The following is a 10,554-nucleotide window of genomic DNA, read 5'->3' on the forward strand; positions in this document are numbered from 1 at the left end:
ACTGCTCATTCGAGGGGGAGCTTACGTAGTTGTACTCTTTTTACCTTACTATGGTTTTTCCCATTGGGTTTTCCTGGAAAGGTTTTTAACGAGGCAACAAAGACGTTAAGCGGAAGCGGATAGTGACACCGGCCCCCAAGGGGGAGTGTTATGAAAGTCAAAAAAACACAGCCACCGTAATGTTTGAAAATATAAAAGATGTGGGGCCCGCTGCACTATTTGCACAGTGAATTTCTCTTCTATATATACGAACGTTTTTGTTCGTTGTAAAACACACCTCAACCTTCTATTCTCTCTATAATAAAACTCTTTCTATCAGTGTTATAAATTCTACGGGTATAAATTTCGCCTTTATTTAAATTTCTGCGATATAATAAAATTTCAGTTTTTTTTTATAACACTAAAATATTATTAACAAGAATATTAGATTTGGGCTGCTTATCCAGGTGAGTACGTGACAATATAATCCACTGCGACACGACCCATTCTTACACTTTGACCCAAAGAAATAAAAAATGAAATGACTCACCTACTAATTAAACACGTGGTCCATGTTTCAATAAACGCATCGTTTCACCTGTCATTTCCCAATTCTCTTACACAGATCCTTGTGTATAAAAACTCCTCTCTCTCCTGGAACCAGAGAAAAGGAACCATCTTTAGTTTTCCGACAATGGCGGCTACTACATTGAACAACTCTTCTTGTCTTCTCCAACCCAAGTCCAGCTCCACCGCTCGCCTTAACCCTTCTTCTCTCCTCAAGCCCAGTAAGTCTCGCTCAATCTCGGATGTCTTCGAGATTTATGATTGGTCTTTGATTTTTTTCGTTCTATCTGTGATTAGGAGTTTCGTTTTCGGGGAAGAGTCGTGGACATGTCGTTACGAAAGCTTCGATTGAAATGGCGCATTCGAACTCGACACCTGCCGCTGTTGTCAACTCCTCGAGTAAGCACAAGGGTCCCATCATCGTGATCGATAATTACGACAGCTTTACTTACAATCTCTGTCAGGTTTGACTTTCGTAACTAATGTCAAAATCTGTTCTTTATCTGTCATCTGATAAAATGAATTGAGTAATTGGAGAATTTTTAGAAAAGTTTTGGTTTTTTTTTTTTTCTTGCAAGAATATGATCTTGGCTAGTTTCAAGCTCTTAACTTTATATGAGTTTGTTCAAATATGCATTGTCTTTCATAGAGTCTCTGTTTCGACATGGTTATAGTCTCAGATGTTCTCTCTTTGTTATGTGTTGTCAGCCGTTGTATCTTACTGTCGAAAGTCTACAGTACCTGGAGTAGTGTTTTTTGTTTGTATGCTTGTTGTTGATCTAGCAGAAGCTGAATACATCACTTCTTTGAACTTTAGATTTTGGTTACTCGTAGTTTTAATAACTCGCACTCTCGTGTAATTTTGGCTGCTCTGGATAATACAAGTTTCATCATGTCTCACTTCAAGCTCCTCCACGCATACTCGTGTGAAGTGCATTCAGTTTGTCTTAGCCGTTCTCATTATATGCTTTACCTATCTTTTTCATACATAGTATATGGGAGAGCTAGGATGCCATTTTGAAGTTTACCGCAATGATGAACTTACTGTAGAGGAGCTCAAAAGGTGAGAAGAAGAAACCAATATATGCATTCTCTTCAAAACTTAATCTGGTTATTTCATACAAGGGGGTTTTGATTCCTTTATTATGCTCTCTCTCTCTCTCTCTCTCTCTCTTTTGGCAGTAAAAATCCAAGAGGGGTGCTGATTTCTCCTGGGCCTGGTAATTATATTACCCTCACTTCCTGTGTGGTGTGTATCTTGTAAGATTCTTTTTAGTGAAGGAAAAAGAAGATAAACAACTTTCTTACTATTGATCCCAGGTACCCCACAAGACTCTGGGATCTCCTTACAAACTGTGTTGGAACTCGGACCACGTGTTCCTTTGTTTGGAGTATGTATGGGTTTGCAGTGTATAGGAGAAGCTTTTGGAGGTTAGTTTGCAATTAACATGGTTTCTCATACGTTTGTGTAATGGATCCTCAACTCTGAATGCACTTTTGTATGAACTTTTTGGTTTATAGGAAAGATCGTGAGGTCACCATATGGTGTAATGCATGGGAAAAGCTCCATGGTTCACTATGATGAGAAAGGAGAAGAAGGCTTGTTCTCTGGTTTATCCAAGTAAGTATGAATCAGTTTTTTTTCTCAATGAGTTTTGTTATATGTTTCTGCCAAAACATTGTGCTTAAACAGATCTTCTTGATCTGTCTGTGTCAGCCCTTTTCTTGTAGGTAGATATCACAGCCTAGTGATCGAGAAAGATACCTTTCCCAGTGATGAACTCGAGGTTACTGCGTGGACAGAAGATGGTTTGGTTATGGCGGCCCGACACAGGAAGCACAAGCATATACAGGTCTTTAAAAAAAAAAAACTCACTCTAGTGGTTTCATGTTTCTTCTTACCTCTATTTAAAACAGAGGTCTTAAAAGTCTTGTTAAAATTGGTTCACAGGGAGTCCAGTTTCATCCGGAGAGTATCATAACAACTGAAGGCAAGACAATTGTTCGCAACTTCATCAAACTTGTAGAGAAAAGAGAGGCTGAAAAGTTGACTTAGCGCGTGCCTCAGTCATCTGTGTACGAATAGTGTCTTTGTTATAAAGTTTGCCGATGCAAAACGTTCCTTGTCATCTTCCCATTGTTTCTATCAATAAAAATGACAAATTTGCATGCATTTCAGTTTTTATTTGGATACTGCTTTGGTTTATTCGATATCTTTGCTTACCTCCTCATTATTGGATACCATTAAACTATGTGACAAGCTGGTGCAATCTTTATGGATATTGCTTCAAAGGTAACAAGGAATATACAAAGAGAGTTCACAAAAGTTCTAGAGCTCTGGTATTCATTCACATACAGATCAAGAAGTCATTAAGCGGACATGACTAGATCAGGCAATTTATACTGACATTAATGTATGTTCAGACGGTTTCTGAACAACAAGATAACAATCAACTTGTGTCTTAACAGCAAGATCAGATCAACAGAACACTTTTCCATGTCAGTAAGAGAAACCAGTCGCATAAAAGATACTCTTTCTGCATTGAAACCCTATGCTAACATATCAAAGGAGACATAATGAGAGCAGAAAAAATATCAACACAAAGATGAGACGGGCCTCCATTCTTGAACTCTAAATCATCTGAATATTCTAATATTAGTGAAAACTAGTTCATTCAAACCTTGAGAGTAATAAAACTCGATTTGGGCAAAAACAAAATTCACTTATTGGTAGTGTCTTTGGGTAAAGAAACAAAACAAACGGAGGATCAAAGCTTCTGCGGAATGTGGTAGGCAACGAGCATACTCTTCTCAGTCGATGGTAAGATGACGTGCCAACTCAGTGTGCAGTGCATGACCCGCCTGCATTTGATAAAGACACAAACAAACCCATTTTATTAGAAAGCTGTTCACTCTTTTGATGTCAAGAAAACTAGAAGGTGATATAAAAGTAGCACTTGCCTTAAATGCTACTATGTGAGCCACAGGGAATCCTCCATTTCCGCCTCGTGCTACAAGGGAGAGGTCACCAATAAGGTCCAAAATCTTATGTCGACATGCTTCATTATCAAACCGCAGAGGAGGGTTCATCCATCCATGCTCGGCGCTGCATCAGAGACGTTTCAGTTTAATATATATATATATATTTTTTTTCTTATTACCATAATAATATCCAGAGCCTTGAACATGCAAGTTTCTTTACCTACAAACGATTGCATTATCCAGAGAACCTCCTTTAATGAGCCCTGCTTCCCGCATTTTCTCCACCTGCAGAGCAACACTCAATACACACATGTTTAAAGAAACAAACACCAGTTACTAATTCTAAATCCCATAAACAAGTAAACAACAATGATGGGACTAACCTCTTCATAGACACAAAACGTTCTCGACGGTGCTATATCTTTTGCATACGAAGAGTGATGTTCAGGTTTCCAAGAAAACCACTGGCAGCCTATAGCAGGCACCTGTAGGGGGGTTTCATCATCATAAAAACCAGAGTCAAGAAAGAAGTTTGTTTTCTTATGTGTTGTCAAAATGCAGTAAAGATTGAACCTGTGGGAAGTCGATACCACAAGTAATTCGAGTCTCTAAATCAGGGAACACAGCTACGAAAGAATCGTTCTTGCGAACGTACACAGGCTTGTTCACATGTGCTACCATCTTCTCCACAGTTTCTCCATCATGGTTTTGAGCTACGTTTATGCCAGCTTCTTCGATCGCTTCTACCCATTCTTTAGCTGATCCATCACAAATAGGGACCTGTCACTTGGTTAGTATTGCATGCATTCACCACATCACCAACTGAGCAAAGCTACACACCATCTGAACCATTTGCAATTGGCTATGGGAGTTCGGATATCCTTTTAAGGTTCGGATCGGGTTTTCGGACTCATCTTCCTAGGCCACATGTGGATTTTACATATATATATATATATATATGTTAGGATCGAATTCAGTTAGATTTTATAACTTTTTCTAAGATATCTATTTTGGGTTCGGTTACAGGTACTTATTTATGTTTAGAATACTTCAATTTACAATGTTCAAGAAACCTGGCAGTAGTTATGCGCCTTATAAAAGATTATTGATTAGTCAGACGTATACAAAAATCGCCTAGACCAACTTTTTTGTTTTGTTTTTTAAATTCTAGAAACATTATTTTGTTTAGGTCCGATTTGTTGACAAGGTAGAACTATTTTTAACAACACTGGATACTAATTCAGATCTTCGGGTAGTTTTACAGTTTGGATCGGGTATGGTAGTTAGGATTCAGTTACAAATGCCAATGCCTATAAACAAACCTCGACTTCCCGATCATCTGGACTCTCGCTCTCGCTCTCGATTTGAATTCTGCAGTTATCAACGCCCTTAGCCTCAAGAGCTGATAGCAAGTGCTCGACGGTTCGGATCCTGAGACCGTCTTTCAACAGCGTTGTGCAGAGAGGCGACTCCTGAGCAAACTCAATCGACGCGGGGATTGATCTGGAACGAAACTCCAAGTACCTCCCAGCTCCCGCGATCGCCGGAAGTAGCTTCACCGTCGAAACCTTGCCGGAATGCAGAGCCTTACCGTTCACTTCCACCGATCCCGCGAGAGTTTGCTGTAACCGCCCGCTCTAGTAACGAATCGCAAGAGTAAACAAAATCATAATGATTCTTATGGAAAGGGAGAGAGAGAGGTGTGTGTACTGGTTTCAAGGAGACTGTTGACGAAGACGATGAATTGGCGGAGGATAGTCGCATCAAAGAGATGAGAGTGGATTTCTTGGCTTTGACGGCGCTAGAGAGGCTCATTGATTCCGACGTCGTCACACCGCCGTCCGATTCAGTTAAGAGAAGTCGTACGCGAAGGAAAAGTGGATTTGCGTCAACCGAAACCTAAACGGATTATGGATTTTAAATTTAACTATTAACCGGGTTTGGAGTAAGCTTCTAAACCGGGATCAATAAGGAACAAATAAACCGGGATCATTGTAATCCAATGTTTGCACTGGTTAGCGGTATGGCTGGCTTGATTTATGAATGTCCATTGGATTTAGATTTACCTAGTGGTTTGTCCGCGTACCAAGTGCCGGCTGTTGTTTAGTTTTAAATTTGTGATCTTGTTGTGTAACTTGGTCACGTAAAGCTTTTAATACGGTTATATTTTTGTGTTTAGTCTGCCGGTGCAAAATTTAATGTAATGTTTGTCTTTGTAAATATAGTGGGTGTAACGATGTAGTGTTTTTGTTTTAGGTTAGATAGAAAGTTGATGAAAGACGGAGGATTGCTCTTATGAAATTGCGGAAAATACTAAGCAAAAACTCTGCTACCCCCAATAGTGAAACATAATTTGACTATGATATGTGCCAGATTTTAGTATTTCCTATAGTATAAGATGTTGTGAACTTGTAGTAGCAATGTTGTTTGTAAACAATAGAGCTCGGATGGGGCTTTTGTTTTGGTGAGTTTTATGTTTTGCACGTGTTTGAGTGTTGTTTCCTTCAAATTCTTTCTATAAAGCTACCGCCGTGGTTTGGGATTTTGGTTTAAATTGCAAATTTTTGAGAAATATACATCAGTAATATTAAAAAAAGATAAAGTGGAGATAGTGTTTCAAGTCCAAGTATGGAAAGGTGCTGGTGTGGCAATGGCTAGCCAGGCCTGAGATTTCGGGAGCCCTGTTCGAAACAAAATCACCATAGACTTAATTGATAGTTTTAAACTAATTTTTCAATAATAGTTATTATTTATAGTTTAAAATCTATTTATTAAAATGATAACATAAATGTTATCTAATACTTTTAAAATTATTCTTATAAATAGGGATTTTTATTTGTATATTATACATTTTATTTTTTTAAAATAATTTTTTTATAATAATGATAAAGTGTAGATAAACAATTAACATTTTTTATTCCTAAAAAACCATTAACATATTAAAAATTGAGAGCCCATTCAAATGTTTCAACCATTCCCCAAAGGCCCGGGGTTCTGGATTGGTAAAAATAATGTCAAAATTGTATATATTTAGTAGGTATTTAAGGTCGATGATGGTAATTTTGTTCTGTTATCGGTTGTCGCTTTTGAACTTAGGTTGTTTTGTAAAAAGATTTGGATGGCTCATATGTGAAGCTAGTGTGGTGGTTATAATTTTCAGGTTGTGATCCAAAAATTGTGTGTTTTCCGCCGTAGTTTGGAAGTAGATGGATTTACATTATTTGACGGGCTATTGAGTGAAGATATTAGAATGAGTTAGTTGATTATATGTTAAATAACTATAGTGTTAATTTGGTAATATGTTTAGTAATAAAGTTGATACAGATGCATAATACATTACAAAAGATAATATTATATTTTATATACAAACATATTAAATATTGTTATGATAAAGTAAATAGTTATTTGTATATTTTTGTAGTCGAATATTTGTAAGAACATTTGAAATATGTTACCAAATTTGTAAGTGTACTTGTAGTTACCATTTAGTATATATATATATATATATATATATATATATATATATATAAATATAAAGTTGGGTTTGATCTATTTTCATTGCGCCACGTTATCATGGAGAGAGGGGCAAATCTCAACACGTGGCATCCTTAAAAAATCGCAAAGCTCGCTTTATTTACGTTCGCCGAAATCGCTGGTTCTTTGTGTTTGGTGGGTTTTTATTTGATCCTCAAATTTTTATGGGCTTTAAGCAAATTAGGTTTAGTCATCTTCTTCCTTCGATATTCTCTGTCTCGCAGCCGTAAGTTCTATGGAACTTAATACCGATTAGCTAACCCTTACGTCTTCAGTTTGCATTAAAATGTACTTTATTCCTAGCTTTTACGTGGTTAACCCACTCATGAAGCATTCAATCGACTCATCGATTTCCAAAGTAACCAACTAAAGCAACGAGTATAAATACACCAACTTCCAGCGATGAACAGCATAACTACAACAAGCTCTACAAGGATAGTTTGTTCAGCTTACCAATTACGACAACGGCGAATTCCTACATCCTTGGGAGCTGCTCCAACACGTTGAGACCATGGAAAGAACATGGGAAAAGATCCAATTTTATTCATCTTTTTACTCAACGCCGATTTGTTTGGTGGTAGAGGAGGACATCTACTCTTCTTTGCTGTTTAAAATCAATCTAGATCTGAACCTCTCCAGCGTATCCTAGCAGGTTTTTTTGGCCTCTTCAATTCTATGCTAATCTTCAGCTTGATCTATGTTTCGATAGAATTAACAATTGAAGAAACCCACTGATGAAGTTTTATGGACAGTTTTCTTTTTATTACATAACCGAAGCTGCAAGCTGTGTTTTTGTTGGTATCTCTTGCAGTTACCATCATGTAGCCCCTCTTAGGTTATACGCTTAGATTTGTTCTTCTCTTGCAGATTCCGAAGACTTTAAAATCACATCAGAGCCTGAGGTTGCGATTACACCAAGTTTGCAGCTTCAGATGATCATTGTCTCCGTTCTTTAAACATGGGATGACAGAGTATGTCATCGGAGATTTCATCAATATATTTGGAAGCGTAGCTATTAATTTTGGCACAAACCTTCTCAAATTGAGACCTAATCAAGTTTGCATTTGCCTCAGTCAGTACCATTTGGTTGCATTTGTCCTTCTGAGCCTTACTCTGTTGGTTTTGTGTATTATCAGAGAGAGAGAGGTTAGCTTTACAGAATAATGGTGGAGGAGAAACGCAATTGATGCCGCATATACAGTTTCAGACATGGATAGTTAATAGCAACTGTTGATAAGATTAAAAGGTCAAGAAAAAAAAGTATAGGTGTCATTCCTCCACTCCAATGTTTTAGTAATTATCTTCCGATCAGGCTCTGTTTTCTTAAATTATTTTTTACTTTCATTCTGCAGGATGAGAACAAGTGAGGAACCGCCAGTATGTGTGACATGCTTTTCATAGCAACGTCGCACTCCTTGCCAAATTCATCTTCTCTCTTGACCTGAGCTAAGGTTCATAAATCAAATGAAAAATATGAAGGTAGCTACTTGACTCCATGTTCAAGTAATGGTGGATAAGTATGAAGTCAGCTGGTAAGTTTGATTTTACACTTGCAACTTAAGATTTTTTCCGAACTGTTTCCTGATGTATTTGGAACTACTTGCAGTGATGGTATGAAAGGATACTTGACTCCATGGGCCTATATTCAGGTCTCCAGTGAAGGGTATGGAGGGCATCTTGACCAACCAACTCATGTGAGATCACGGACCTAGATCAGAGGCTTTTCTAACTTTTAACACCTCAGCTTCCCCGCCCGTCACACTATGGGAGCTGGCCATGCGAATCTTTCTCAGTCTCTCTCGCTCTTCTTCTTCTCCTATGATTATTGTTTCCAGTCTTCACAACATTTTTTAACTGCGGCACTAAAAGGGTTTTACTTAAACCAAACTTTGTATATAAGTCTTAATATTCTATTCATATACCAAATATCGAAAACATATATTGGTGCCTTATGTCCAACATAATGTCAAGAAGGTGCCCCATCAATGATATGGACAACGCTAAAAGGTTTGTATTAAGAACTTTATAAACTTCATCTGAACGGGTATATTGTCAAAATAACTCATGCATTGCTATTGCTTCAGTTTTACCTTCAACTATAGCTTCTGTTTTAACCTTCAACAACTTATGCAACTATTTTCTCATTCAGCCTGCCTGAATCAATTTCAGCCCTAAAACAACTACAAATCTTTGCAAGTTAAACGACAACCTTTTTCGCAAAAAAAGAAAAAAAAAGTTAAACATCTAAAAATACCTACTTGATACAAGGAGGTGGCACTTGCCCCCCAAATAAATAATCAAATTCTTTGTAACTTGCCCAAAATTTAGTTATTTGCCTCTATTAAAAATCAAGTTTTAGCCTGATTTTTATATTTACATATGATTTGTCCCCACTAAAAGTTTGTTCTACATCCGCCTAAAATGAGATAATAAACAAATATAAAAGCTAGAAGACATCATTAGACGGTCTAAGCCATCCGAGTGCGAGAATAATTTACAAACGTACACATGAAACTTACGTTTATAAAATACAAATAAAATTATCCCATTATTTATACCAATATTCTTAGACGTAACATGCATGAGACTTTAAGGAAAAAAACAAAATGGAAAAACAAATACTATTCGATTAAATAAAAGAATAACACCCAAAGTATTGGTAAATCGTTTTGTCTTACGCAACACCATGTAAACAAATATAAAACGGTCGGAGTTTTTTTTTTTTTTTTTTTTTTTTTTTTGTTTAACCAGGTGTTGACCTTGCGGCCCACCACCTAGGCCCGGCGCCAGCCTTTGTCTGTACCTTCTTACGGGCCCTGGACACGCCTCCCCCTCCCCGCGAGTCGAACTGGCCACCTCCCCTCCCCAAGGAGGATGATACCACTGGACTACGAGGCCCTGGACACGGTCGGAGTTAATACTAAAATACTTTTAAGTGTTTAAAAGGTGATCAAAAGAATTAGGGGGAATAGTTAATTCTTCTTCGTTCTTTTAACTTTGACACCATTTATAAAAAAAATCAATATTCTTTTTCATTCTTTTAATTTAAAGAATCATAAAACATCATTATTTCTATTAAATCCGGTAAAAAATATTAAAGAATACGTATTGTTTTGTTTTTCTACTATTTTGTTCTTTTTCTTCTTATTATATTTTAGTGATCATCAGTTAGAATCTAAAAACAACACCATCCGTGAGATCTAAAAATCAGTATGTAATTGTAAACAAAATAATAATAATATTTTATTCTAATTATTATGCCCAATACTACACTTAGATGATTGATTTTTGGGGAAGTTCTTGCTGAGTATATTTTCAGAACTTTATATCACCTTCTCTCATCTTTTTCTATTACTTGAATGGAGTATTGATTATTTTCAAGAACTCCAATGAAAAATCCTCTTTGTAGGTGCTCTAAATGCACAAACACGTTATCAACACTTACGGAGAATTAACTAAGTCAATAATCACTATTAAGAACACTACCTACAC

General features: G+C 36.9%; 2 protein-coding genes and 1 long non-coding RNA gene across 9 annotated transcripts; 2 read left to right on the forward strand and 1 right to left on the reverse strand.

Annotated features, from left to right (window-relative positions):
- Positions 1–592: 592 nt before the first annotated feature.
- Positions 593–2,731, forward strand: LOC106328800 (anthranilate synthase beta subunit 1, chloroplastic-like). Its single transcript, XM_013767318.1, has 8 exons — positions 593–767; positions 844–1,010; positions 1,539–1,609; positions 1,729–1,766; positions 1,867–1,977; positions 2,068–2,167; positions 2,264–2,399; positions 2,498–2,731. The coding sequence occupies exons 1-8, from the start codon at positions 674–676 to the stop codon at positions 2,600–2,602; spliced, it is 822 nt and encodes a 273-aa protein (XP_013622772.1). The 5' UTR covers positions 593–673; the 3' UTR covers positions 2,603–2,731.
- Positions 2,732–3,183: 452 nt separating this feature from the next.
- On the reverse strand, positions 3,184–5,415 carry LOC106331621 (probable UDP-3-O-[3-hydroxymyristoyl] N-acetylglucosamine deacetylase 2). 2 transcript variants are annotated; one of them, XM_013770011.1, is made up of 7 exons: positions 5,239–5,415; positions 4,851–5,150; positions 4,102–4,308; positions 3,912–4,013; positions 3,749–3,813; positions 3,508–3,652; positions 3,184–3,408 (listed from the first exon to the last, which is right to left on the reverse strand). In XM_013770011.1, the coding sequence occupies exons 1-7, from the start codon at positions 5,341–5,343 to the stop codon at positions 3,358–3,360; spliced, it is 975 nt and encodes a 324-aa protein (XP_013625465.1). In that variant the 5' UTR covers positions 5,344–5,415; the 3' UTR covers positions 3,184–3,357. The 2 variants fall into 2 exon arrangements, with proteins under 2 accessions (XP_013625465.1, XP_013625464.1); XM_013770010.1 differs by having other exon boundaries at positions 4,851–5,165.
- A 1,786-nt stretch (positions 5,416–7,201) lies between these two features.
- On the forward strand, positions 7,202–8,956 carry LOC106333448. 6 transcript variants are annotated; one of them, XR_001268383.1, is made up of 5 exons: positions 7,202–7,288; positions 7,366–7,714; positions 7,930–8,322; positions 8,415–8,594; positions 8,669–8,956. It is a non-coding gene; the product is annotated as an uncharacterized LOC106333448 (long non-coding RNA). The 6 variants fall into 6 exon arrangements; XR_001268382.1 differs by having other exon boundaries at positions 7,208–7,714; positions 7,930–8,118; positions 8,199–8,322; XR_001268379.1 differs by having other exon boundaries at positions 7,208–7,714; positions 7,930–8,033; positions 8,199–8,322.
- Positions 8,957–10,554: the final 1,598 nt, after the last annotated feature.

The sequence above is a fragment of the Brassica oleracea genome, chromosome C3, assembly GCF_000695525.1.
Source record: "Brassica oleracea var. oleracea cultivar TO1000 chromosome C3, BOL, whole genome shotgun sequence".
In the NCBI taxonomy this organism is placed as follows: domain Eukaryota; kingdom Viridiplantae; phylum Streptophyta; class Magnoliopsida; order Brassicales; family Brassicaceae; genus Brassica; species Brassica oleracea.